At 44.1% G+C, this 27,826-nt stretch overlaps 2 protein-coding genes, 4 non-coding genes and 1 pseudogene across 7 annotated transcripts; 1 reads left to right on the top strand and 6 right to left on the bottom strand.

The window, feature by feature from the left end:
• The first annotated feature begins 366 nt into the window (after positions 1 to 366).
• LOC136472950 (dehydration-responsive element-binding protein 1J-like) lies at positions 367 to 1,277 on the top strand. Its single transcript, XM_066470647.1, has one exon. The coding sequence runs from the start codon at positions 412 to 414 to the stop codon at positions 1,105 to 1,107; it is 696 nt and encodes a 231-aa protein (XP_066326744.1). The 5' UTR covers positions 367 to 411; the 3' UTR covers positions 1,108 to 1,277.
• A 1,530-nt stretch (positions 1,278 to 2,807) lies between these two features.
• On the bottom strand, positions 2,808 to 5,221 carry LOC136472949 (protein ALP1-like; annotated as a pseudogene).
• A 10,065-nt stretch (positions 5,222 to 15,286) lies between these two features.
• LOC136478900 (small nucleolar RNA snoR97) lies at positions 15,287 to 15,388 on the bottom strand. The gene has a single exon (XR_010764560.1). It is a non-coding gene; the product is annotated as a small nucleolar RNA snoR97 (small nucleolar RNA).
• Positions 15,389 to 15,505: 117 nt separating this feature from the next.
• LOC136478809 (small nucleolar RNA Z278) lies at positions 15,506 to 15,623 on the bottom strand. The gene has a single exon (XR_010764494.1). It is a non-coding gene; the product is annotated as a small nucleolar RNA Z278 (small nucleolar RNA).
• Positions 15,624 to 15,700: 77 nt separating this feature from the next.
• On the bottom strand, positions 15,701 to 15,794 carry LOC136478775 (small nucleolar RNA Z223). Its single transcript, XR_010764483.1, has one exon. It is a non-coding gene; the product is annotated as a small nucleolar RNA Z223 (small nucleolar RNA).
• Positions 15,795 to 15,857: 63 nt separating this feature from the next.
• Positions 15,858 to 15,942, bottom strand: LOC136478918 (small nucleolar RNA U36a). The gene has a single exon (XR_010764571.1). It is a non-coding gene; the product is annotated as a small nucleolar RNA U36a (small nucleolar RNA).
• Positions 15,943 to 17,485: 1,543 nt separating this feature from the next.
• On the bottom strand, positions 17,486 to 20,886 carry LOC136476995 (sorbitol dehydrogenase-like). Of its 2 annotated transcripts, XM_066474987.1 has the most exons (3): positions 20,464 to 20,882; positions 18,638 to 18,705; positions 17,486 to 18,532 (listed from the first exon to the last, which is right to left on the bottom strand). In XM_066474987.1, exons 1-3 carry the CDS (start codon positions 20,594 to 20,596, stop codon positions 17,621 to 17,623), a joined length of 1,113 nt encoding a protein of 370 aa, XP_066331084.1. In that variant the 5' UTR covers positions 20,597 to 20,882; the 3' UTR covers positions 17,486 to 17,620. The 2 variants fall into 2 exon arrangements, with proteins under 2 accessions (XP_066331084.1, XP_066331083.1); XM_066474986.1 differs by having other exon boundaries at positions 17,486 to 18,705; positions 20,464 to 20,886.
• Between the last annotated feature and the right edge of the window lie 6,940 nt (positions 20,887 to 27,826).

The following is a 27,826-nucleotide window of genomic DNA, read 5'->3' as shown; positions in this document are numbered from 1 at the left end:
CTGGCACACCACACCCGGTCCTCGAAACTGGGGGATATTTGCTGTTGGTCGGTATTAAAGCCGGCTGATAAACCGACTAAAATTGATTTAATTTGAGAGAAAAATACTAGCGCTACAGTGGAGCCGGCCACGAAGGTTCCCCGTCTGCTCTGCTGACAGCCGGAACATGTCAAACACAGGCGCAGTGCAGTCATCTCAAACGCCCGCACCTCATCATCGTTTTCAGCGTACTGTACGCCAGAGAGACCAAACCAAATCCGTGTTCTCCTTCCGAGCACTAGTAGAGTACCAGCACGTAGTAGCACTCCGCAGTATAAAATCACCAGCTTCCGTCTCCGGCCGCGGAGGAAGGAGTACCTATAAATACGCTCGCTAGCCCGCGAACCCGCGCAACAGCGCTGTGCAACGCCTATGGATTTCAATTTCAAGGGCAGCACCACCACCACCACCGAGCCCCCAGCGCCGGCATCATCGCCTTCGTCGTCGCTCGGGTCGTCGGGGCAGCATCCGTCGCCGCCGAAGCGGCCGGCGGGGCGGACCAAGTTCCAGGAGACGCGGCACCCGGTGTTCCGCGGGGTGCGGCGGCGCGGCCGGGCGGGGCGGTGGGTGTGCGAGGTGCGCGTCCCCGGCAGCCGCGGGGACCGCCTCTGGGTGGGCACGTTCGACACCGCCGAGGCCGCCGGGCGCGCGCACGACGCCGCCATGCTCGCGCTCTGCGGCGACGCCGCATGCCTCAACTTCGCCGACTCCGCATGGCTGCTCCACGTCCCGCGCCCCGCCGCCGCAGCGGGCCTGCCCGACGTCCAGCGCGCCGCCACCGAGGCCGTCGCCGGGTTCATGCAGCGCCAGCGCGGTGGGGACGCGCCCACCACCGCCGCCTCATCACAGGCCAATGCCGCTATGGCGGCGGCGGGCGCGGTGCCGCCGGCGATGGACAGTGGCGGCGGCAGCTTGCTGGACCTGGATGTGTTCGGCGGCATGGACGACGCCGGCTCCTACTACGCGAGCTTGGCGCAGGGGCTGCTCATCGACCCGCCGCCGCCCGCCGTGGACTGCCCCGAGGAGGATGAAGATTGCGGCGCCGGCGAGATGGAGCTGTGGAGCTAGCTGGCTAGCCCCCATGATCCAATGATCCGAGTAGGAGTAGAGCAGAGGATTAACGCTGTGCGTTCCCGCAAACAAAACAATCTGATTTTTCGTTTTATTTATTTATTCTTTTTGTTTCACAATGGCGAGGACGGCATGATGCTTGGTGGAGCTGGAATTCTACATTTGCATGGTCGGCTGCATTTGAGAAGTTTCTGCGGGTGGTTTATTTCGACGGGGTTTATACAGGCCCAACTTGGGCTATTTTTCCCGTCTTTGAACCAATCAAATTTTGCTGAAACGAACAATGCATCCACTATTGAATATAAACAGCCAGTTAATTCCTACTCCGTACTACTTTGCGCTGCGGAGATCCTTTTTGCGAGGCACAACCAACTTGTGGGGTCACCATCAACTATCCGTCAAATGGATTGGAGAATCCCTACCATTCCTCTCTGAAATTAGGATGAGCAAGTATCCCACACAAAGTGGTTTCAGAGATGACAAAGGCAGAACGCAGCGCTTCAAGGATTTGTCCTATACTCAAGAAACAGCTAAAAACCAATTTGGCAGTTCAACGGAAATCAATCTCTGTCTTATTAGGACGTTTCCGCTAAAGGCCACATAGTTTTTTTTAAAAAAAAATCATAGACTCTGATTTGGGGCTCCAGCCGTGGCTGTTTTTTTCTATTCTAGCTACAGTAGAAAAGATGTCTATTGTGTGAACCTGTTCGGTTGGCTGGTTCGTATCGTTGCTGGTTCGTGAAGAAGTACTGCTGGCTGGTTTGTGTGAGAGAAAAATACTGTTCCGGCTGAAAATTTACGATCGTTTACGACAAGCCACAGCCAAACGAACAGACTGATAGCCTTTAGATGTAGCGAAAAGTAGCCGCAGTGGGCACACCCATAGTTCTGCTTTTCAAAATGAATCAATTTTTAGAGTTACGCTGAGTTAAATTGTTTTTAAAAATTTATCTTAAGTTGAAATGAACTTAAATTGGTTTGACCTAGCATGATTCTAGGAGTTGATTTATTTAAAAACACACAACAAAAGAAAAAACAAGACTTCTGTATATTCTCTTAGGGCTCATTCGGTTATTTAAGAACGAGGCTCTAGAATCATTCTTGGCTAGAATGGTTCAATAATTTATATAATGTTCGGAATAGTTCCTAGCTTCGTTTCCGGGTAACTGAACGGACCCTTAAAGGTTTATTTAAGTGCGTACCAACTCACTCTAATCTATATGGGTTGCAAGACATTAGGGCACTCCCAACCCAGACTCTACCCATAGAGTCTTAACGTCCAAGACTCTATCACAAGAAACTATGATCCCCAATGCAGAATTTATAATAGTAGTTTCTATAGATAAAAACATTTATTACTCAACACAAAGAAAGGTGATCAGCTGTGGCATAAACTGTGTGATCCACCCTACACCTCTCAACAATATCACCATCCGCATACATGATATATGTATGGCAAGGTGCAGCAACGATTGAAACACTATACAAAAAATGTCTGATGTAATCACATAGTTATATACTGGAACATTCTTCACCAAATTTAAAAGTAACTCACGGCTAAGCAAGAAAGACATGCCCATCAACATATTGAACTAGGTAGCTTTCACATGCATACAAATTTAGAAAACAAGACATTCTGTTCTCAATATTCCCAAATAAATAAAATATTCCCATCATCCTAGCAGCGCTGAAGAATGGATCAATGTGGCCATCATCCCAGCAATGCCGAAGAACAGATCAATGTGAAAGAAGTTGAACTCAAACCACTTGGACTTGCACTTTCACTTGTATTCCTGCAAGCAAGTCTTTATACTTTTAGACATTGGTGAGCCAACAAGTCAAGAATACTTCTGAGATACCACAAACAAGTGATAAATAAATACTTAGCCAGCAGACCTAGATGTATGTCTAGCTAGTGTGGTACAGTAAGCACGTGTATAATATGTATGTGCTCCAGAGGACAGCAAAAGACCAGAGAACATGGAGAAACTAGTTCTGCTTACCTAAACGGCAAAATAAGAATTACACTGAGCATATAAAAAATCCAAGTGCTAAATTTCTGAAGCTTCTCAGATGTTTTTCCCTGAGATCTTTACTCAATGACAGCCACAACAATGACCACCCACACCCAGTTCCCATCTCGCATTAATTACTTAAAACTGAAATATACATCAGGCATAAAAAAGGTGATCATGCTCTGCATCATGGATATCAAAGATGTACTGAAACTGACCAAATAAACAGATAGACATGTTGGACAGATGGGAGAAGGAACCGGAACAAAGCTAAACCTCCTATTGTCATCCCTTACTGCCAAATGAAAACTGAACCATTATATGGTGATCCTATGCACTGAAACATAAAGGACAAAATGGCACTCACAATATGCAGATTTCACGCTAGAGAATGCATTACAGGAATTAAAATAGCACTGATCATAGGAAATAAAAGGATTTCAGTTACCTTGCATAAATCAATTCCATAGAAATATAGCATGCACCATGACTGAGACTGACGTCCATTACAATAAGAACAGAAATATAGATAGGAAAACCAAAATAATTAGATAATAGTATTTAGATAATCTCCAGCTGTGGCTTCAGAAGTCTTCCTGCCTACAGAAAACAATCCACCATCCTCCAGATAGAAGCCATCAATACTTTTATGCCCTGATCATCAACATGTAAAATAAGATGAGATAGTAAATAAACAACTGCGTTATAAGAAAAAGAGAGATGGACAGAACTATTGTGACATAGTCATATGAGTATTCATGTAACAGGGTAGTATATAATATATAAATTAATATTTCTACCTAATTAGTTCGATTCCTGAACTTTTGCCAGATGTGATCAATCAAATCAGATTGTAGTTGCCTATGAGCTTCACGGTCACGAATCTCGGTATCTCTCTGTAGTACCTCCTCCATCGCCGGATCATGTCCTTGAGTGATTGTAGACGGCTGAACTGTAGACGTGGTTGCTTCCTCGTTCAAGTCAAACGAATCGTCCTCTATATCCTTCTCGTCCTCGATTATCATGTTGTGAAGAATTATACAAGCTAACATGATATTCTCAAGATCCCCTTGTTCATATAGACGTGCTGGCCGACGCAAAATGCAAAAACGAGATTGTAAAATCCCAAATGCACATTCAACATCTTTTCTTGCCCCCTCTTGATGTTCTGAAAATAGCTTGTGCTCAGCTGATTGTGGTGCACGTATGGACTTAACAAAAACAGCCCACTCTGGGTATATTCCATCTGCAAGATAATAAGGTTTGCTATATTGCCTTCCATTCACAAAGTACTGCACCTGGGGAGCTTCTCCTCTTAACTGATCGACGAACAAAGTAGATTGATTCAGCACATTAATGTCATTGTTGGACCCCGCCACTCCAAAGAAAGCATGCCATATCCATCTGTCATGGGAAGCAACAGCCTCTAGAATGATTGTTGGCACACCTTGATCACCACGGGTATACTGTCCCTTCCATGCATACGGACATTTTTCCCAATGCCAATGCATGCAGTCAATGCTCCCTATCATGCCAGGAAAACCACGACGCTCACCGATCTCCAACAATCGTTCCACATCTTGTACTGTGGGGCGTCTCAAGTACTCTTCACCGTATACAGCAATGACTCCCTGAACAAACTTTTTCAAGCACTCCACACCAGTACTTTCTCCCATCTTCAAGTACTCATCTAGCTAGTCTGCAGAACCGCCATATGCTAATTGACGGACCGCTACTGTACACTTATGAATTGGTGAAAACCCGGGACGATTCAGAGCATCCAATCTTACAGTGAAATAATCATACCACCCACTCAAGGCCTCAACAATCTTCAGAAAGAGGGGTCTCCTCATCCTAAATCTTCTACGAAATTGTGTCTCATTGTAGACTGGATTAGGAGAGAAATAGTCATCCATTAGTTGCTTGCTGGCTTGTTCACGAGGCCTGTCCACATATCGCCTAGGACCACACCTACTTCTTCCACCTTGTATGACATCAGCAACGGACTGCATCTCAGCTACTATATGATAGCCTAAATCATCTAGAATTTCTTGCTCTTGAAGATAATCATCCATGGAGTACAGATCAGCAGGGTCCATGCTGTCATCTCCATCCATGGCAGCAAAGGATAGCAGCGGGTAGCAGAGAAGAAAGGGAAGCAGTAGCAGCGGGTAGCAGAGAAGAAAGGGAAGCAATGACTACAAGGTACCGTGGCTGTGCTATATATAGTCACAATTGCCGTGGAAGCAATGACTACAAGGTACCGTGGCTGTGCTATATATAGTCACAATTGTCGTGGAAGCAATGACTACAAGGTATGTTTTTCAGTTCACACTTGCATGCTATTTCAATTCACACTTGAATGCTATTTCAGTTGAATGCTATTTCAGTTGAATCCTTCTTCAACCTAGCAAGATATGCTGACCACTTCTGCTGTCCACGTACTACCTTCCACATATGCAGCAGATGGAAGGCCTTACCATTATTTTGGCCGGACCTCATCTCTAGTGCTTTGTTAGTCAACTGGTCATCACTCATCCCACTTTCCCACTCTACTGGCATTTACCCAACATCCATGAAAATCAATCAATGGTTTCTTAGAACGATCCCAACGTATTTTCAGTTGGTTCCGGTTCCTCTTACGACTATTTTCTGTGGTCTTGTTGTATTCTTTAGTAACATCTGTCCAATAAGCATCTGACTTCTTGTCATTTCCATCTACTGGATCCTTTGAATTACGCAACCAAGCACTGGCCTAAACAACAAAAAGAACAGAATGAAAAAAATACAATAATTAATCTTCAAGTGTGCATGGAGATAGCATGCTTTCAACCTACCAGTCGTATGTCTTCATTGACCGACCAATTCAAACGGTTGACTGTTCTAGAAGTCTCATCAATGTTAATTGTTTCATCTTCTTCTGCATCTATATCATCCACTATGTCAACAGTTTGCTGTGCTGGAGAGGGAGTTCTTGTAGCACCCATGTCAATTGGTGAAACTGAAGATTGACTCAATCCAGCACCAACAAAGTGAAAATTTTCATTTCCATTTGGATGGTTAGCAAATGGGTTTGACTGCAGAAAATTTGAGAATCCTCCTGGTGGGTATAACCTGCAAACAACAAATTTCATGATACCTTAGTTAATCAATTTCCATATACTACTGTCATATACGGGAACACTAGCGGTACAAGCAAATTCCATCTACAAGCACACAACAAATTTCATGATACCTTAGTTAATCAATTTCCATATACTACTGTCATATACGGGAACACTAGCAGTACAAGCAAATTCCATCTACAAACACTAACAATAGCAGTACAAGCTGACACAAATTTCCATCTACAAGCACACAACCATGATACCTTAGTTAATCAATTTCCATATACTACTGTCATATACGGGAACACTAGCAGTACAAGCAAATTCCATCTACAAGGCACTTTGCACTACATATGTCAGCCTAATTAACCAAGAAATTAATTAACAAAGAAGCTGCAGATGAACAATCTGTAATCCATAGAACCACAGCTCCGACGACTTACCCTTCGCTAGGAGATGACGTTGGCCACCATCCACCAACGGGAGAAGCATTGATTGAAGAAGCATGACTGACAGGAACAGAGGCACCAGCGGGAAGAATCCGAGATGCAGAAGCACCGGCGGTCGGAGCAGAGGCCACAGGACCACGAGAGAGGGTTCTAGGGACACCACTGCCTCGCCGCGAACTAGACTTTGTTAATCGATTCATCCCTGATTCAGAGATTTGGGTTACTGTTGGGGGAGGAGCTCAGTTGGGGAGGCTAGGTCGACTTGGGGGCGTACTTCGATTTGGACCTAGGGATCCTTATCTGCAGCCGACGCGTGAGGACACGGAGCTGCGGGCGCGTTTCAGGCTCTCGCGCGGGAGAGGTCGGGGCGGTGCGCGGGAGAGGAAGGAAGATTTGGCGGGAGGAGGATGGGAGGGGCGGGTGCGGGTGCGGAAGAAGCGCGCGCAGCTGGAGAAATTTGGCGGCGGCGGCATCTCGCCTAGTGTGCGGCAGCGCGCGGGAGAGGCGGCCAAGGCGAGAGCGCGCGCGGGAGATCGATGGCGGGCTCGGGCGAGCGCGCGCGCGCAGAAGGAGGAGCGCGGGAGAGGGAGGAGTTGCGGCGGCCAGTGGCGGAGCCAGGATTTATAGTCAGGGGGGGCCGGCCGTCAGGAATTATACTTAGGGGGGGCCGGCTCGGTCTTTTTCATTGCGATAATTTTATTATCTAGTTGTGTTTTGTATGATTATATTATCTAGAAGATATTAATAGGTATATATGACAAGAATTTTATATAATCTTCCTCTTAATATAAATAAAAAATATTAAATTATACTACTAATTTTTTTTGTTGTCAAACATTGGGGGGGGGGGCCATGGCCCCTGCCAGCCCCCCCTGGCTCCGCCAGTGGCGGCGGCGGCGCATGGATGGCGTACGGGATCCATCGACTCTACGCTGCCCTCCACAACGCGAGTCATGGTGGTTTCTTGCGGCCTCGGGAGTATCGAAGACCCAGCGTCCAAATAAGACTCGGTTTCCTTCTCTTTCTTCATTAAATTGCCTTCCATGTTATCAAAATACTGATGTGGCACCATAATAAATAAAGATGGACTCTATCGTAGAGTCTGGGTTGGGAGTGCCCTTAGGATTGGAAATCAACTAGTTATACACTCTAAGACACCTTTTAATTTTATATATGGATTTTATTATTTTATATGTATTGTGATGGATTGGCACGTAGCTAAATAAGCTATAGAAGATATCGGTTCCCTGGCGCGCGCTAGCTGCTGATTAACTGATATGCGTGTCTCATGTTTGTAATATCAAGAAATCGACAGCAATCGGCGAATCAACGAAACCACTGTTGCATCCGTGCTTCCCCCGTCCCATCATTAGTCATCGCACCGAGCCACTGACTCACCCACTGTACGGGGTTGCCTTGGGAGGCTGGGAGTCGGCACAACACATGCGACGCGACCACGACGCAAGTGGGAGGCCACGGAGACGTGGACGCGCGCGGCTCCACTCGGTCCAGGTCGACGGAGACGGCAGCACGGACGTCACCGCGCGGTGGCAGCGGCGGCGGTGGCCGTGGTTTGGCCGGCTTGGCTTGGGTCTTGTCTTGCAATCTCCCCAGTCCCCACCACCACCACGCTCCCGCGTCTTCGTCGCGCGATTCAAAGTCAGTCCGGCCGCGGAACGGAGCGGATGGACGAGGAGGAAAAGGTGGTTTTTGTCCTGCGCACCGTGTGGCCGTCGTGGCCTGTTGACTCTTGCTGGGCCATGGGCGCTCCTGGCGGGCGGCGGGGTGGTGTGGCGTTGATGGCTGCCTGTGCCTCGGCGGCGGCGGCCGTGGCAGAGGACGGCATCGGGTCTTTCTTGCCCACGTCCTATGCCTTGCTCTCGATGCAACCTTCGAATCGAGCGTGCATTCAATTCGGGAAAGGTACCTTAAGCCCGAAGTCATGCGCCGAGCCGCCGAGGGAAAGAAAAACTCGGCGCGGCGCGGCGAAGGCGAAGGCGGTACGCCGGTATGGGATCCTGAAAAGGTGATCCTCGTCGTCTTCCGCCGCCCATACATGTAGATGCAGCTTGCGGGGGAACACACGCCGGCACCACCACCGCACGTCCGCACCACATAGCCGGTGTCGCATTCGTCTCGCGCGGTCAACCTTCGCAGCGCGTCTGCGCACCTTCTTGTGGGCCGGAACGTGATCTCCTCCTTGTAGAAAAGGAAAGAAAAAGGCCGCGGCGCGACCCGCTCTAGAATAGGGCCGCGAGCCCGCGACGCGGCTAGCAGAATGGCCGCCATCTTGTAGGCTGCGAAGCCATGGGTGGTGGAGTTTGAGGCATGGGCCGCCCCGAATTCATGCGAGTTCTTCCGTGTGTTCGGAGGTGAGAAAAGAAACCCACGCATGAAGCTTACGCCAAAATTAGCTCAAGCGAACAATGCATTCAGTTCTAGACTTCCAGTTCCAGTCCCTTGGAGAGTGAATTTTGGCCAAAACAGAAGAACTCCCAAAAAAAACAGCGAATCGATCAAGACAAATGGCTCGACAGCAGAAGCGAAAGAAAGGGAGTTGCTATATTTCAGTCGTCTGAAATATATCAACCATCTCAGGCAACGTCCAGGGCCCTTGGATCTTCATCCAAGGGTCAGATCTGTTCTCTGTTGTTTCTCTGTAGCAGGCAACAAAACGGGTCCGCAAATGAACCCGCAAACCCAACCAAAGCAGCTATTGGGCCCGCCAAACCTTAACGGGTGCAAGATCCAATACCCGCTATATCAAATAACTACTCATTCGGCCCACAAAACAGCTATTCGGCCCAATTGAACAGTACACAAATTACAGCTCTGCCACTACACCCTCCAGCAAGAAAGAAAAACCCCCTATTCGTTTCACAAATCTGCCACTGCAACCTCTAGCAAAGCAAGAAAGAAACACCACGATTGAATCTAGATACACAACGAGATGTTCTCAGTAAACAATGTCAATGAATAACCGCTACTAGTCTCTCCATTCTTGCCATAGCAGTCACAATTGGTGGTTCCCTATCATAGTCTGCATCTCTCGGAAGCGAAGCTCCCACCAGCAGTCAGCATGCATATCATAATCATGCATGCCTTCAACGTTCCATCAGTCCCTGCATGATTGCCTATTTTTGTATTATTGTCAAGTACTGCTACTAGTAGCAATTACAAGTAGGGCATGCATATATGGTGACAACTCAAGATCAAACCATACCAGGCCAGTAGTTGTGCCGCTACAATTAACTAGACAGTGCTCTGTCAAGGGAGTGATTCAGAGTGAAGGTGCCCTATATTCATAATTAATGACTTTTAATGAGCACAGAAAAAAGAAAACATATTACAAAGATCCAGAGAAAAGTATCATCCGGCATCTCTCAAAAAACTTTATTTGACAAAACAAAGATCCAAACTCATTGTTCTAATATTCTCCAGTTTTGCCTAAAAAATGATAGGTTCTAAAACTGCAATCTACCTAATCTCCAAGTCTCGTTGCACATCCATTTCCACCTCAGTTAAATTGGGTTTCCAAAGCTAAAACACTACTACCAGTCTAGAAACTAAATTACAATGAGCCAATGAAGCTACGCTAGTCAAATTGTCGTTTCTGTAGACATTTAGCAACACAAACTATACACAAGGGAAATGATGTTTTAAGTAAAGAATGACCAACCTCTCCACATATAGACTCAAAGAACAATTTCATATCACCTAAGTGACTTGCAATAAGTGCATATATTAAAATAGAACAATGACAGAATGAGTACCTAGTGTTTGCATAGGTGTTCATAGCAATCCATCTTGTCAATGTTTTTACAGTAAATAATGATTGCACACATTTCACGTCCATCATCAGACTGCAGATCACAACAAAGTGGCAAAATTTTTAGAGATCATAAGTAGATACAACCAAGCACATATTTCATGTTCATTAAAATTCCACAAATTGTACATGCTCACAACTAAATTTGCAATCTCTATTCTTGCAGTTTACATTATTGGTGATTGCAATCAATTAACATAATGGAGGACGCTGCTCATTCTAGATAACATTATGAAGCGAAGTGATTTTACTAGCAGAGATGGCAATGATCAAAAAGGTTACAAAACTAATTTAGATGACATGAGCCACAAATATGTAGCATGCAGAAAACATCAATAAGCGTGATTTATGATGAAAGAATGGATAGCTACCCATCTATTGCTACAATAGATAATCTTATTAATATAGGGAGTAATGAAAGTATCTGAATTTATGGGGCTCATGAAAAAAGTCATAAGAGCAATCATCAGGCAATATAGACAAATTACCGCAATTTTACTGGAGAGTCAATTAACCATGACAACAAATAAACAGGTAGACAAAAGAAAAAACCAAAATATTGACAATCTGATAATATAACTTCTCAAAGGGAAGAAACAGACTGAACTTAGTGGTAAGAAACACATAAACTACACCTCAGAGCCACAAGAAAGAATGGAAGGAAAACTATACATGAACTTGTAAATCGGCAAATTATGTCCACGAAACTACCAAAGAAAGCAACATAAATCTTGACAGTCTGACAGTATAGAAATTCATAGGTAAATCCCTAACTCACTCTAAATGTATTTGACAGTGGTTATCTCAAACTGCAGGTAGTATTCCTAACACATGTATGCATAGTCTGTCAAGTTCAGCACGTCATTCCATACAAGACAAGCTGTAGAAAATGCAAAAATCAGCAGCCACTTAAATCAGCTAGCTGAAAAGACAACCATGAGGCAAATTTGTTCAACAACAACATATTGCATATACTCGCAACTGAAATTGCAGTGCGTGGATCTTGCAATTTAAATTATAGTAGACTGCAATTACCTGTTTGAAACTTCAGTTTAATGTTTCCCATACTGGACAATTAAAGATCACAAGTAAAAATAGGCCACTATGAGAGGATGAACAAAGCTTTTACGGTCCCAAATGCAAGATCTTTGCCAACCCTAAAAGTGTACAATGACAAGTGGTTCCATGCAATTCTAAAACTAAAAATATGGTACAATAGTTATCAGTAACTTGCTACTCAAAGTTTCAAGAACTAGATGTTCAGAGTGGACCATAATCACTCTACAAGACATTTGAGAGCTTCCTAGACTTGCGCAGAGGCATAAACTTGACTCTCTAATCACTACCACTTGTCAGAAACAATCAGACAGTGACAAGCTACAAAAACTACAAATCTGATCTATACAAGAAGATCCTGCTGACCATTCTTGCATGATCCTATTTGTATCGACATGCATGAGCTGCTAGAAGCACATCCTTCCAATTAGAGATCAAACTGACACACAACACTTCGCACACACAAAAACTAAGGCCTACATTCAGTTGCAACACCAGATATATGTGTGTAACTAAGACTGAAAGTTCTTCCACCAGTTGCATAATCAATTGTTCTACTATTTATACCATGACAATAATTTCATACAATACAAAAGAAAATTGCACGTTTCAATTACTGTAACTATTACTTTTTGAAAATGCAATTTTGGTGGGGTCAGTGTTCACACAAATCATAATTAACAGACTTCAAGATGTGTTAGCACAAATCACAGAGGCAATTTTTTTCCTATGAAAGGACAAGGACAAATAAGAGATGTGTGTTGACACAACTAACAATTAATAGATTTCAAGATGTGTTAGCATAAATCACAAGAGACAATTTTTTTCTATGAAAGAACAAGGACAAATAAGAGGTGTGTGTTGGCACAATCATAATTAACAAAGTTCAAGATGTGTTACCACAAATCACAAGAGAATTTTTTCTATGAAAGAACAAGGACAAATAAGAGGTGTGTGTTGGCACAATCACAATTAACAAAGTTCAGGATGTGTTAGCACAAATCACAAGAGACAATTTTTTCTATGAAATAACAAGGACAAATAAGAGGTGTGTGTTACCACAATCACAATAAACAAAGTTCAAGATGTGTTAGCACAAATCACAACAGATAATTTGTTTCAAGGACATGAATAGTGTGCTTTAGCCACCCACAGATTGGTCCTACGCACGATCCTGCAAATGATTAATTTGTAGGTCGCAAATCTAGGTTAACCTAATATGATTACCTCCCTAATACTAATCCAATCATAGCTAGGGCTACCCGACTAGATATGGACACATGGACACAGCACAAGCCCAATAATTGCATGCCTATAATACATATGTCCAACAATAAACAAGGTACAATGAATATATATGATCTTAAAAAATTACAGAATATATATATGAAAATTGCACATTTAAGGTAGTGCAAGTAGTGCTTGTTCATAATGTAATAATATTGTATATGTATATAATTAGAAAATCTGACTCATACATGTGAAGCCTGCTATGAGTACTGAGTACAGTTAACTTGTCCTGGTGAAAAGCAAATACATAGAAAAGCACAAATGAAAAAACTCTAGACTGTTAGCACAAAGACAAATCTGATTCTATAAACAATAATCAGGTTTGTGCTGAGACCTCTCAAGGAAGAGTTGTAACCACCTAAGCACGGAGCCGGAGTCATTTTTTAGTAAATGCACATATATACTGCAACAAACTTTGTAAACAAACAAGGTGGTGTCATGCACCTATGCACAAAGACAACTCTGAACTATAATCAGGCATCACAATTGGATTCTATTTCGGCCACCAACCTAACATTATGACCTAACTGTAGTAGCTCTAGTTCACAAGGCGAACAAACAAAGGAGAAAAATTGAAATTAAATCAAGCATCTAGATCTGGACTATGTTTTTATCTAGTTTCAGCTGCAGAGATCCATCATATCATATTTTATAGCTCTTTTTTTCATCCAAATTCATTAAACTTGCAAAACAAAGAAGCAAGGAAGGAACGACATCCTTACTAGTATTTGGATTAGTTGCTTGCTTTAGATGTCCGTGATGGCTTCCATGACCTTATGCTTTGTTCTGTCATTGGTCATGGTAGGGATCCAGAGCACCACCTTTTTCTAGCACCGACGAGATTATTCTCTTTTCAGCCATGAAAAAAGAGGAGGAACCGAAGAAATGCATGCATGGAGTCACGAAACCTGAACCAAGTCCATCTCCATCTCAGTTATATGCCTATATATGAGGCCTTCTTCTTAGCTTCTTGGATTTGGATGAATGGATGGCAGCTGGCAGTGGAGGCAAGAGAGCGAGGCTCAGCCTTTAGACCCCAGAGAGCAGCTGCTACTCACTATTTGTACTTACTCTTAAGTGATTATTTGTGATGTATTATTATCTTGTCTTGTAGGTTTACTGGTATGATAGTTGGTTGTGACTGGACCCACTATGGCCTGATTCCAGTTGGAGATACTTGAAGGTAACTGCTTATTTCCACTATGGTTTGTACTTTGTGATTCTGCTGCCTTGTCTTTAAAGCGCCATGCTATTATTTAGGATGCACAGATTGAATATTATTTTTGAAACATTGTAGCTCTTTAAAAGCATGTCAAAGCATTAATTTTGGTGTGCCAAGATTAGGGAAGACTTATTGTCAAATTATACACCCTTTAGCAATGCATAAGTATAGTTTTGATAGGTTCTAGTCCAGATAAGCTCCTCTGTATTATAGTTATTTAAATGGAAAATATGAACAAACGCAAAGGTTATTGCTAGGGTTGTATCATGACTTGAGAGGATCCAAGTGAATGATACATTGATACTAGGGAATCTAGACGGACAATGCAGATTAGATAGTAATACTACGGAATCTAGAAATGCCTGCAAGGCTGCAACAATGTATTTGTAACAAGTTTCTTGGAGAAACATTAAGTGCTTAGAATTTTCCATTGTGACAACTTTAAAGATTGACAACTTTAGTAACCCAAAAAGTGTTTCAGGCATGTACTGAAAGTTCTAAACAAAACTACAGATCTCTAAAGAAAATTACTGCATTGTAGGTATGTTTCATATGATCTAGCCCAATTAAAATTCTTTAACAGGTTGTAAGTGCTAAACACATCACTATGGAATAAAGTAGTATTACCAAGCATGCTTCTAGCTACAACCTTTTGATGAATCCTCCAAAAAAGGTGTAATTATGTTTTCTCTGAACCATCAGGACAATACTACTCGATTAAGTCTAAACACCAGATGCAGCAACCCAACTAAACAATGATGACATAAACTAGACAAAAGAGTTTTGCTCTTAGATCCTATTGAACTTCTATATGGTAGAAATTTTTTTGAACCTAGAAATAAAAAAAGGTTTGTTGATCTTACTAATCTTCAATTTCAAGTAAACAAAAGAAGCAAAATGCTGCCTAAAGACAGAGCATCCCCTGTTACACTTGAGAGGACATCCATACAAGAACTGAAGAGGTTCTAGCTAGTATGGTAAAAGACTAGATGAAAAAAGAAGGTTCTGCACTTGCACCAAGCTATTGTAAACCAGTTGCAAACATTCATGATGTCAAAATAATATAGGTCGTAATACAAGAGGTACCAGGATGGCCTCTATAATTAATATGTTAGACATAAGTAGCTAACTCATTGTTCTAAAGCCTGAAAAAATAATTATATTGAAAGGAAAAGGCAAAATATCTGGTTTAAACTCACAGAAGTAAACAATCTTGTGCTGTTATTTAACTCCCAACTCACAGGACAGAGTCGAAGCTGATGACAGCACATACTCTCCGAGTTTTTCAGCCTCAGCATAGATCAGAGAGTACTAGTGCAAGGATAGTTAAACTCAGCAAAAATTTACCCAGTATAATTATTTAGGGAGAAAAAAACTAATCTACCATATATATCTATACTACAGACGCATTTGGACACTACATAGAAGCCTCAGGATTACCCAGTCTTGTCATGTGAGTACAGCAGCTCCAAGTAGGTTCTACCTGACAAGCATGAACTTGGAGCCGAATGCAGCATCCAAACATTGGGCAACTTCATCAGAGGCCAATGAGATGTAAGATTTGGACAAAGAAAAAATGCATGATCCTAAGTGAGTGAGTATTTATCAAAACATGATACAGATCAAGGCTCCGATATGAATCAGGCCTACCAGTCATGAGTTATCAGAAGCAGAACTGGCTTTGTAAGTTGAATGGTTGTATCATCACTGCCAAATAAATGACATGAATGAAATAAGCTGATGCAGAAAATAACAAGAGACAATTGAATGATTACTAAATGGCTCATATAAAAAATTCAACCATTAATTTTCCCTTTGCTTCACAGGTTAGATCAGAAGCACGGGTAATGTCGAATCACCACCACCAATCAATCAAACGAAACAACAAACCAAACATAATAGCAAATGATGTATTGTGAATATCTGTATCCATTGCCTTGACACAGACCAATCACAACATTCATCAGGGCCTACAACACTGAATGGAAATCTTAAGTACCATTTCCTCATCAGAAATTCTGACCAGATAATCAGTCAATCATCACGAAATCTAGACTGCCCAAACATGTCAATCGCTCCGCGCCTCAGCATAACCGCAAATTTTAAAAAAAACTACCACTGACCGAAATCATAACCTCACATAAATCTGGTTTCATCTCTTCTGAATAAGAAAATCAGATAATGCATTACGCTGCTGCTATAGGATCACTGACACAGCACTCATTTACAATGAAGACAAAAGCGAAGTAGAGCCGCGCTAACAATCAATCACTCACCCACTAGATCTTCCTGATGATGTGCCTTGGGCCTGCTCGCCCACTTATTGGCGTACTAGTATGCAAAGCCTCGCAACTGCAAAAATCCCACAAAAGTATCAATACAACCAAGAACACAACACAGATGATAAAATTGCTAACTCCTAGATCGGGCAGGGATGAACAGATTGGACCTGGGGCCTAAGAATTGTCCATGTCAAGGTCCCGATTGGCCGATGGCTCATGCCGTGTGCTAGTCTCCTAAGGTCCGAGGGACAGATCTGCCAAGGTTCCGATTAGCTGTCTGTCTGTGTTGAATCAATAAATTCTTATGATAAGGCAAAAGCCATCGGGTGAAAAATCCTTGATATGCACATGAGGGATATTGACCAGACAGATTTGCAACTAGCTAGAGCGTACATCAACCTAGCAAACCAAACCCTAACTAATTCGAGTAGTAGTAAGAACAAACACAATACAACCCTCATTTCCACAAGGATTCCAACCTTACTAGCAAAAATCTACATCCCCATGCCCTCCTCAATATATGATTTTAACCAATTGATGACCAAATCAACACCCAATCACGAAATGAGATCCAGTACACACGCAAACAACAAGTGATGAAACAACGGGGGACAAGGAGGAAGAAGATGCAGCGGGTACCGCGAATGGAAATGCAAGACGACCGTTGCCGCTGGGGGATGGGCCGCCGTGGGCACTGCTCCACCGCCGCTGCCCCCGCGCGCGCTGGTCCCCATTGACGCTGTCGCGCGCGCTGCTCCTTCGCCGCTCGTCCACCGAGGGCCACTTTGTGCTGAAGGGAGGGGGGATGCGCCACCACCCACCACAGCCGGTGCTCCACGCGAGGTGAGGGTGCCATGGAGCCGGAGGAGACGGAGGAGCAGGATCTGGGAGACTGGAACTGGGAGAGGAGAGAGTGGGAGGGAGAGACAGAGAGGAGCGGGTGGTTGGTCAAGCACTCGGGTAGGGCGGCGGCCTTTGCGGATGCATTCTCGGATCCAATAAGGAACAACGGACCCAATAGTAGCTGAACACAGCACACTGATGCTGATGTCCATCATCCCACGGACAGAAACGTCGCCTGAACACAACCACAGATTTCAGGCAACTGAGGAATAGGAAAAGTGCGAAAGAAAACAAAGTTGAAGTTATTCCAAACCAAACCACGGCAAACTGCCCATTCGATGTTTTTTCTTGTCATTTTATTCCAGGGCTGGGGCACACGGCGGCGCCTAGACATAGACGGCTGGACCGAGAGAGAGCCTAGAGGTTGAACATGACCTTGATGGCGTCGCGGCCGCGGGCGCTGACCTCGAAGGCCTCCTCGACGTCTCGCTGCGAGAAGCCGAAGCGGTGGGTGATGAGCGGCTTCACGTCCACTTTCCCGCTGCGCAGGAAGTCGATGCACAGCGGCCAGGTGTCCTTGTACCGGAACACGCCCACCACGTCCACCTCCCGCGCTGCCGCCGACGTCATCGGCAGCGTCATCTCGTTGTGGCCCATCCCGATCAGGCACACCTTCCCGCCGGCCCGCGTCGCCTCCAGCGCCGTCGACATGGTCTTGCTGAACCCGGCGCAGTCCAGGCTCACGTCGATGTCCGCACCGCCCATGGCCGCCTGGATGCGCTCCACCTCCGCGTCAAGGTCCTCGTCCCGGGTCGACACCTTGACCGTCGCGTGCGCGCCCAGGGACGTGGCCACGGACAGGCGGTGGTCGTCCACGTCCACGATCACCACTTTCGGCGCGCCGAACGCACGGGCCGCCAGGAGCGTGACCAGGCCGATGGGGCCGGCGCCCACGACGAGCACGCCCGTCTCGGGCCCCACCCCGGCGCGGCGGCACGCGTGCACGCCCACGCTCAGGGGCTCGCACATCGCCCCCTCCTCCAGGGTCACGCCGTCGGGGAGCTTGAAGCACAGGTCGCCCGTGTGCACCACCTGGTTCGCCAGCGAGCCGTGCACGGGCGGCGTGGCGAAGAACTTCATGTCGGAGCATAGGTTGTACCGCCCGCCCTTGCAGTGGCGGCAGCGCCAGCAGCTGACGCCGGGCTCCAGCGCCACGCGGTCCCCCACGGACAGGTGCGTCACGCCGGCGCCCACCTCCTCGATCACGCCCGCGCACTCGTGCCCGATCACCATCGGCTCCTTCACCACGAAGTGCGCGATGCGCATCTCCTGCGTAGTAGTAGATAGATAGATGCGAATTATTGAATCCTGTGGCTGGGATATGAAAAACGAATTGATCATGAACAAGGAGATCGATCGGATCGCGCACTGTACCCTGAGGTAGTGCACATCGCTGCCGCAAATCCCCACTGCCTTCATGCGCACGCGGACATCATGAGGGCCTGAAAAATGCCACCCAAAATTCACTGTCAGCGTACCTATAATCAGTAGTACGGGCTACACCAAAATACTGTTGAGTTGGAATTGCCATGCTACACCAAAATACTTTAAAACCACAAGTCCATGAATAAGTAGCTTAATGCCAGGCCCAGGGAGCTGTTGCTAAACTGCATGGTTTAGTTCCAAAAAATTTTCACCATAAATTATCACATCGAATCTTGCGGTATATGCATGGAGTATTAAATATAGACGAAAAAAAACTAATTGCACAGTTGGGTTGGAAATCGCGAGACGAATGTTTTAAGACTAATTAGTCCATGATTAGCCATAAGTGCTACAGTACTATCATGCGCTAATGATGGATTAATTAGGCTTAATAAATTCGTCTCGCTGTTTCCAGGCGAGCTATGTAATTAGTTTTTTTTATTAGTATCCGAAAACCCCTTCCGACATCCCCGAAACATCCGATGTGACATCCAAAAAATTTTCATTTCACGAACTAAACACAGCCTTAGACATTTAGACATAAGTTCAGTTTTTCTGAACTGAGATATGTGCTCTGCAAGAGTGTTAGTAACTAGAAACTATTCCTGCAGCTGTGCACATGGCAGCTCCAAATGACCAAAAAAGAAATCAAGAAAAAGGGTGTTTTCCAGGTTTCGAAGCCTTTGAAATTGATGCATTTGACGCTGAACGTTCTTGAATTTTCATGCCTAGTATGTATGTTATGCATTACTGTGTTGGCAGGCGCCTTACATCGAAGATCGTAACACCAGAGTCCAGACGTTCAAAAGCACTGAAACCATAGACTACTTGAAGGCAACAAGGGCCTGCTTGGTTGACTTTCAAATTTTATCATTCCAAAGATTTGGCAAGTCAAAAGTTGGACAAAACAAATTACCATAGATTTGGCAAGCTAAATATGAGAGTTTGGCAAGTTTGGGCAGCAAACCAAATACTAGCCAAAATCATGGCTTGTCATATCTTTGACATGGCAAATTTTGGAAGCGATCCAATCAGGCCCAAATTCCCTGTGCCCAAGTTCACAGTGACGTATCTCAAGTGCTCATTTGTAGTGTTAGGTAGACCGTGTAAATCCAATTCTTTCCAGTAAAAAAAAAATAGTGAAGCACAAATTCTGTGTAGCTGATGCACAGCCGGTTTTATCTATGCAGATCTAAACTTTGAAGTTACTGCCAATTCTGTTGTTTTGAAGTTACTGCCAATTCTGTTGTTCTGATTAATCTAGTGAATGAGTGAGTCCCCTTGTACTGGAGTAGTCCGGATCTTGGAACAAAGATGCACTGATGTTACGTGTAGATGCGATACAGTGCTGATGATACTTGTAATTAGCTGTGGAATAAATACCCCCTTCTTTTGACCATAGATTCTGTTTAATGTAAAGAACTTCCCTAAAAAAAGGACATACCCTAATTCCTTCCCAAAAGGGGGAAAACGCCGAGTCTGATCCAAATCTTCGATACAGATTCCTGACTACGTATGTATAATGAGAACACACCCGCCCTCGTGTTCAGCGCGTGCAAACACGATAAGATAATGTTAAAAAAAAAGAAGGAAACTTGGCAGCTCGACAGGCTGTGCTACAGGTTACCGATCGATCTGAATATCTGATAAAAAGCCTATCCATTTCTCTGATTCCCAGAGCAGAGCAACTAGTACTAAGCGAATTCAGTCCTAGAACAGAGCAAACAATAAGCAGCGAGAATCAAAGAAGCACGGCAGAGAGGCACGTTACGTACCAAGGGGCGGGAGCTTGAAGGGCATGATCTTGAGGGTGTTCTTGGCCACGAGCCACGCCGCCATGTTCTCCTCCACCTCGCCGGCCCCAGCCGCCGCCGCCGCGGCGTCGCTCCCTTGCGCTCCCTTCCCCATCTCCCCTTGTCCCTCCTCGCTGCCTCACTCACTCACTCAACTACTGACTGACAGACGGAGACTGAGAGCACTGCACGGCACAGGTGGGCGGTGTGACGAAATTTATAGCGGGGGATGACGCCGGCGCCGATGCCGACGCAGACGCAGACGCAGACGGCATCTCAATTGCAGTTGCAGGCCCCTCAGCAGAAGAGTCCACGCTCATAGAAAATCCATAGATCTTTAGGATAAACAGCGAGTCTTGAAATACGAAGTGGTACAGGATTTACAAATAGAACGAGACAGAGAGGTTGCGGAGGTGCAAACTATCGGCCACATTCATAGAAGACGAGCTGGTCATGGAGTTGCTTGATAGTGGCGTGATAAAGACCGAAAGTGAAGGCGCTATCGCGATGGTGGCGGTATAGAGGCGACGGTGTCCGGTGGTGGTTTTTCTATCGTTGGCAGCACCTCCTCTTAGATCGCTTAGGGTTAGGATATAGGTGGGCGTCTGGCGGCTCAGGTGAAGGTGAACCTCGTACTTTGTGCTTTTGCTCCCACTTTTTTTTTATGGCGTTGTGCGACGGAAGGCTACCAACCATAGAACGGTTGTACGCCCCCAATCAAGACGCGGATCCAAGGGCCCAGGACCAATTGTGGAGATCATTTAATATTCTCCTCCTTATCTCACCTTATGACTTAAACTCAACTTACTTTATCTTGTTCCTATTCCATTACATATCAGTGCATAGAGCGTGCCTTATCGTCACGGTCAGTTGCTATTAGATTAAACAGCTACAATGCACCTCTCTATTTTATAACATATTCTCAACGAGACCCTTATTGTCAAGGAATCATATGATTTTCCTTAAAGCTATGCCGACTAAGTGTTCTCTGAACACTCTGGGTGGTAAGCATTTTTGTACGTGGATCCGCGAGCATCTTTTTCATTCTTTTAGGCTCAAGACTAATTATATAATCTCGGACTTTGTCTTTCGCAACATAATACTTTATGTTAATGTGTTTTGCAGCACCACTTGACTTATTGTTGTGAGCATAACATACTGCTGGATTATTATCGCAGTATAACTTGAGTGGTTTATGTATGTCGTCTACCACTTTCAATCCGGACATGAATTTTTTAGCCAATTCACCTGCCCTGTGGCCTCATAACATGCTACAAACTCGACATACATTGTGGACGATGTAGTGACTGTTTGCCTTGAGCTTTTTCACGATATAGCTCATCCTGCAAGAGTGAATATGTATCCTGACGTGGACTTTCTGTTATCTCCCGCATAATCAGAATCTGTATACCCCTCTATGTGCAGAGAATCAGATCTTCTGTACATTAGCATGAGACCCTTCGTACCTTGCAGGTAACGTAAAACTTTCTTTACTAATTTTCAGTGTTCTATTCCTGAATTACTCTGATATCTGCCAAACAACCCGGTAATAAATGTTAAGTCATGGCGAGTACACACTTGAGTATAGTGTAAACTTCCGACAGCTGAACTATATGGAACCGCTTTTATTTGATTGATCTCATATTGGTTCCTAGGATATTAAAATTCCACATATCTGTCGCCCTTGACTATAGAAGCAGGTGACGACTTATAATTTGTCATACTATATTTCTTTAGAACTTTTTCTAAGTATGTCTTTTGTAATAATCATAAAACACCATTTTCTCTATCTCCGTGAATCTCTATTCCTAGGATGAACAAAGCTTCACCGAGATCCTTCATATCAAACTTCGAGGATAAGAACTTTTTTATTTCTAGTAGTAGATTAACATCACTGCTAGCGAGCAAGATGTCATCCATATACAAGACTAGGAAAATGTATTTTCCTTTCTTGAACTTTGCATAAACGTAATTGTCCTTTACATTTTCTTGAAATCCAAACTTTCTTATTGTACTATCAAACTTCAAATACCACTGTCTTGAAGCTTGTTTTAATCCATAAATGGATTTCTTCAGGCGGCATCCCATACGTTCTTTTCCTTCCACAACAAAACCTTTCGATTTTTCTATGTAAACATTTTCCTCCAGATCCCCATTTAGGAACGCCGTCTTTACATCCATCTGATGTAATTCTAAATCATAATGTGCTACAAGCACCATTATGATTCTAAAAGAATCCTTATATAAGACTGGAGAAAATGTCTCATTGTAATCTATGCCTTCTCTTTGCGTGAAACCTTTCGGCACAAGTCATGCTTTAAACCTTTCTATATTCCCTTTAGAGTCAAGTTTAGTTTTGTAGACCTATTTACAGCCTACCATCTTGGCTACTTTAGGAATTATTTCTAAGTTCCAAGCACCGTTGGTTTTCATTGATTTCATTTCATCTTCCATAACTTCAAGCCACTTGGATGAGTGAGCGCTTCTCATGGCTTCTTCAAATGAGGTGGGATCATCCTCCATTTGAAATTTCTCACATTCATAAACCTCGTAGTCATCAGGAATGGCTGATCTCCTAATTCTTTGAGACCTTCTAGGGGCCTCATTAGATGACACTTGTTCTATATGAGGCTGTTGTTGCTCTCCCTCATTCGTGACAATGGGTTCTAGGGAATCCTGAATGACAGGTTCCTCATGTTCATTCATTGTTGCCATAGGATAACTAACAACAGGTGTTGTTACTACAGTGTCTTGCACTGTTGGTACAACAACAACAAGTAGCGTGAAGAATCGCTCTTGAACCATAGGAGTGGGCACGTATACCCGCTTCTCTTCAAAACTAATTTCTCGCGCTACCATGCTAAAAGGTCCTTGTATGGTTTTGGTAATTGAGTGACAACCTAGGTGGACTAATTGTGTTTATGTGAGATACATATGTGATTAGTCCACAGGTACATGTGTATGAGCAACATATGCCATGAAGGTGAAAATGGCTTGAAGATGTTGCAAAGCTCACACATGTGATGATGAAGGAGCTCATTGCAAATGAGACATGACATTGAGTCATGTGATCAAGGCGAAGAAGATCAAGACATGACTTGGCTTGATGGACCGGTTGCAAGCGTGAAGGGCAAGTCAGAGGCTTTGGAGCGATGGACCACGTGGCGGTGAAGCTTGAGCATGACTTGGCGCCGATGGACGAAGGCAACGGTGAAAAGCAAGTGAAGTCAAGATCGATGAACCAATATGATCACGTGATGATATGAAGTGGATCATGTCATTGTTGATATTGTTGGTGCATGTGTTGCATCGACATTGGAGGAGATGGAATGAAATACGCAAGGCAAAGGTATAACCTAGGGTATTTCATTTCTCTGGTCATAGGTGTGTAGAGAAGTTGATGACCGGGTTTAGGATAGATGGCTATACTATCAAAAGGGGCAAACTTGTTTGCATATCAGCATCTAGTGCCACTCGAGTGATCTAACTTTGCATCGTCGCTAGGATCGAGTGGCATGGCAAGTTGAGTGGCTAACTCTTGAAAATGTTGATGAAAATATGCTAACACATATGCACAAGGTGGTACACTTGGTGGTTGGCACATTTGAGCAAGGGTGAAGAAGATAGAGTTGAAGAGGAGTTAGTCATGCCGGTCATAGAGTGACCGAACGCATCCGGTATGGTGACCGGACGCGTCCAGTATGTGGCTCGATACTGAAATGCAGAGAGCAACCAGACGCATCCGGTTGCCACACCGGATGCGTCCGATGTGAATCAGTGAAGTCGATGTTTAGTGTAGCAGTTGATCGAACGCTGGGAGCGTCCGGTCCGGAGGACCGGGCGCGTTCGGTCGGGCCTAGGAGCTTACTAGACTCGATCGAACACTGAGGCTCAGTGTCTTGTCATTTTCTAACGACGTGTCCAGTCGGCCCTAGGAGCTTACTGGACTCGACCGAACGCTGTGACTCAGCGTCCAGTTGTTTTGAATAGCGCGTCCGATGCGACATGTCAGAGAGAGCCATTGGAAGCAACGGCTAGTTTGAATGGGACATATGGTAGGTCAGCTGTGACCGGACGCAGGCGACCGGACGCGTTTGGTGCAAACGACCTGCGCGTCCGGTCGTCCCAAAAAACACCCAGTGAAGGGGTAACGGCTATTTTAGCCCGTGGGGCTATAAATAGAAGTGTTGGTCGACCTTTGGCCGAGTGCTGAGCACCTCGGGGGACTTTGTGTCCATGCTTGTGAGTGCTTGGGAGCCCTCCATCTCACATATGCTTGATAGTGATCATCCGATTGTGTGAGAGAGCGATTCTAGTGTGATTGCATCGTGAGGTTGCATCGAGTGGCACTAGGTGGTCATCTTGCAAGCTGGTGGTGCTTGTTACTCTTGGAGGTTGCCACCTCCTAGATGGCTTGGTGGTGGTCTCTGTCGAAACCCGCAAGAAGCTTGTGCGGTGCTTCGAAGAAGAGCTTTGTGAGGGGCATTGTGCTCGCCCCGCGGGAGCCGCGAAGAGCAACTCTAGTTGAGCGTGTCATTAAGCTACCCTCACTTTTAGGGTAGGTTCTTGCGGTGCCTGAAGTGCGGGCTTGGCGGGTGATGCCAATTAGCCGCTGAACCACCAAGTGAGCGGTCGACACAATGAGAACTAGCGTGCTGGCAAGCACGTGAACCTCGGGAGAAAAATCACCGTGTCAACTTTGTTCTTCCCATTGTTTTGTGATCCCCTTACACAAGCTTGTGATTACTTTTATATACATTATGCTTGTATAGTTGCTCTTGTAATTAGTTAGCTTGTGTAGCTCACTAGTTATCTTCTTGCTTGTGTAGCATAGAAGTAGCTCCCTTACGTGGCTAATTTGGTTTGTATAACCTTGTTAGTCACATTGCTTAGTTTGTGCAGCTAAGCATTTGTGCTCTCTAATTTGGCATTGGTTGCCTTGTTATTGAGCATTGCTAGTGAGCTTAGGTGGCTTTGTGCTTTTGCTTACTAGCATGTGTAGGAGCTCCCTTGTTGCTTGAAGTACTAGCAGCATAGGTTTGTGTGACCTTGCTTCTAGAATTGGTTAGGAGAGCTCTAGCTAGCCTGGCACCTTTGTTGTCTAATTAGGATCTTTATAAGGTGTTTGTAAACTTAGATAGAGGAGTGTAGTCTTGGCTAGACCGAATTGTTTTAATTTTGCATTTGTTTCGGTTAGCCGACGTGATTAAATTTAGAAATGACTATTCACCCCTCCTCTAGTCAGCCATCTCGACCCTACACATGCTCCCCTGGATCATATTATCCTCCAAGACGACAGCATGTCTTGTTTCTATAAACTTCGTTTATCTGTTAGGACAATAGAAGCGATAACCTTTTGACTTTTCTGGATAGCCAATGAAATGGCAACTGACTGTATTGGAGTCTAGCTTCTCTATGTTTGGGTTAAAAACTTTTACCTTAGCTTGACAACCCCACATACGTAAATAGTTAAATGAGGGTTCCTTTCCTGTCCACAACTCATACGGTGTTTTGGGCACCGACTTGCTTGGCACTCGATTAAGAATATGAATGGCGGTTTTTAACGTCTTCATCCATAGACTTATTGGTAGAGTAAAGTTACTTATCATGCTTCTCACCATATCCATTAAGGTACGGTTGCGTCTTTCAGCTACTCTATTCTGATGAGGCTCGCCCGGTGTAGAATATTGGGCTACTATGCCATTTTTCTGTAAGAACCTTGCAAAAGGTCTAGGAACTTAGCCATATGGGATGTGTCGATCATAGTACTCTCCTCCATGGTCGGACCTTACTACCTTAATCTTTAAGTTGTGCTGATTTTCTACTTCAGCCTTAAATATCTTAAATTTATCCAATTCTTCCGATCTTTTCTTAATTGGATAAATATAGCCAAAACGAGAATAATCATCTGTGAATGTTATAAATGAATCATAACCATCCACACTCTTCACAGGAAAAGGACCACAGATGTCTGTGTGAACTATTTCTAAAATTCCTACGCTTTGTTTGACATCTTTTTTAATTTTCTTAACGTACTTTCCTTTTATGCAATCTATGCATTGTTCTAAATCTAAAAATTCTAAAGGCGGAAGAATTGATTTTTTAATCAATCGCTCTATTCTCCCTCTTTTAATATGGCCTAAATGATAGTGCCATAATTTCGAAGATACAGCATGCACTCTCTTCCGCTTCTTTGTTGCATTCATAGACGAGGAAACATTCTCATTCTCAGTGCCCTCAAATGTGGTGGATGATATGCAATTTTAAGTTTATTTGCCCTCAAATGTGGTGGATGGTAGATGTAAGCTTTTCTCATGTGTTGGATGAAGATAATCTAACTCAAGCACAAGAGAAATGCTTAGATCTCGACATCCAAGCTACTAACATCATGTATAGATATTTGCATGATGGCATATTTGGAGAGATCATTGACATGAAGACAGCCCATGAGATTTGGAGTTATCTCAATTAGAAATATGGGACGGTCTCCGATGATGATGATGAGCCCAAGGAGGAGGCGCATGAGTGTGTCAAGCATGATCACAATTTGGTGATTGTGGAAGATTGCTCCACCTCAGGGTCAAGTGATGATGATGATGATAGATCCACTACAAGTTCACTTGACAAGGTTAATGATGACGCCACAAGTGTTGCACATAAAGATTCTACCTCAAGCACACTTGGTGGTGATCTTGATGATGATGGTTCATGCACGGGCCATGATTGTGATGCAACTACAAGCTCTTCTACATCACCACATTGCTTCATGTCACAAGGTGACACCAATGTATCAAATGATAATGTGGTTGATCATGTTGATTCATATGATGAGCTTGTTAGTAGACTTACTAGCATAACCATGTCTTTAGAAAATGAGAAAGCTAAAACATTGAAATGGTAAAAATGAAAACTTACTTCTAAAGAACTCTTGTGATGAACATAAGAAATTACTTGATGTTCTAAAATTGAATCATGAGATACTACTTGCATCTCATGAAGAATTATTAGAACAACATGCTTCTCTCATTAAAGTATTTACAAAGAAACTTAAAAATAATGAGAGCTCATCACATGGATCAAATGATAAATTATAAAATATTGCTAACCCTTGTGATGTAGGCAAGAAGCATGTATCCACCTCTTGTGATGATTTATTATATATGACATGCTCTTCACATATAGATGCTTGTTCTACCTCTATGTCTCGTGAGACTAACCTTTTAAAGAAGAATAATGAGCTCAATGAACAAGTGAAGAAATTAAGCAATAAGTTAGAGAGGTGCTACAACTCAAAAGTCACATTTGAGCACATGTTGAAGACTCAAAAAAACTATGGTGACAAGTA

This window comes from Miscanthus floridulus, chromosome 8, assembly GCF_019320115.1.
Source record: "Miscanthus floridulus cultivar M001 chromosome 8, ASM1932011v1, whole genome shotgun sequence".
Lineage (NCBI taxonomy): Eukaryota > Viridiplantae > Streptophyta > Magnoliopsida > Poales > Poaceae > Miscanthus > Miscanthus floridulus.
This window is presented reverse-complemented; position numbering and strand designations above follow the sequence as displayed.

Excerpts from the sequence above, each read along its gene's own strand:
- LOC136472950 (XM_066470647.1), top strand. The coding sequence starts at position 412 with ATGGATTTCAATTTCAAGGGCAGCACCACCACCACCACCGAGCCCCCA.
- LOC136476995 (XM_066474986.1), bottom strand. The coding sequence starts at position 20,596 with ATGGGGAAGGGAGCGCAAGGGAGCGACGCCGCGGCGGCGGCGGCTGGG. Across the intron at positions 18,706-20,463 it reads CTTCAAGCTCCCGCCCCTTG|GCCCTCATGATGTCCGCGTG; the intron begins GTACGTAACGTG and ends GGCATTTTTCAG.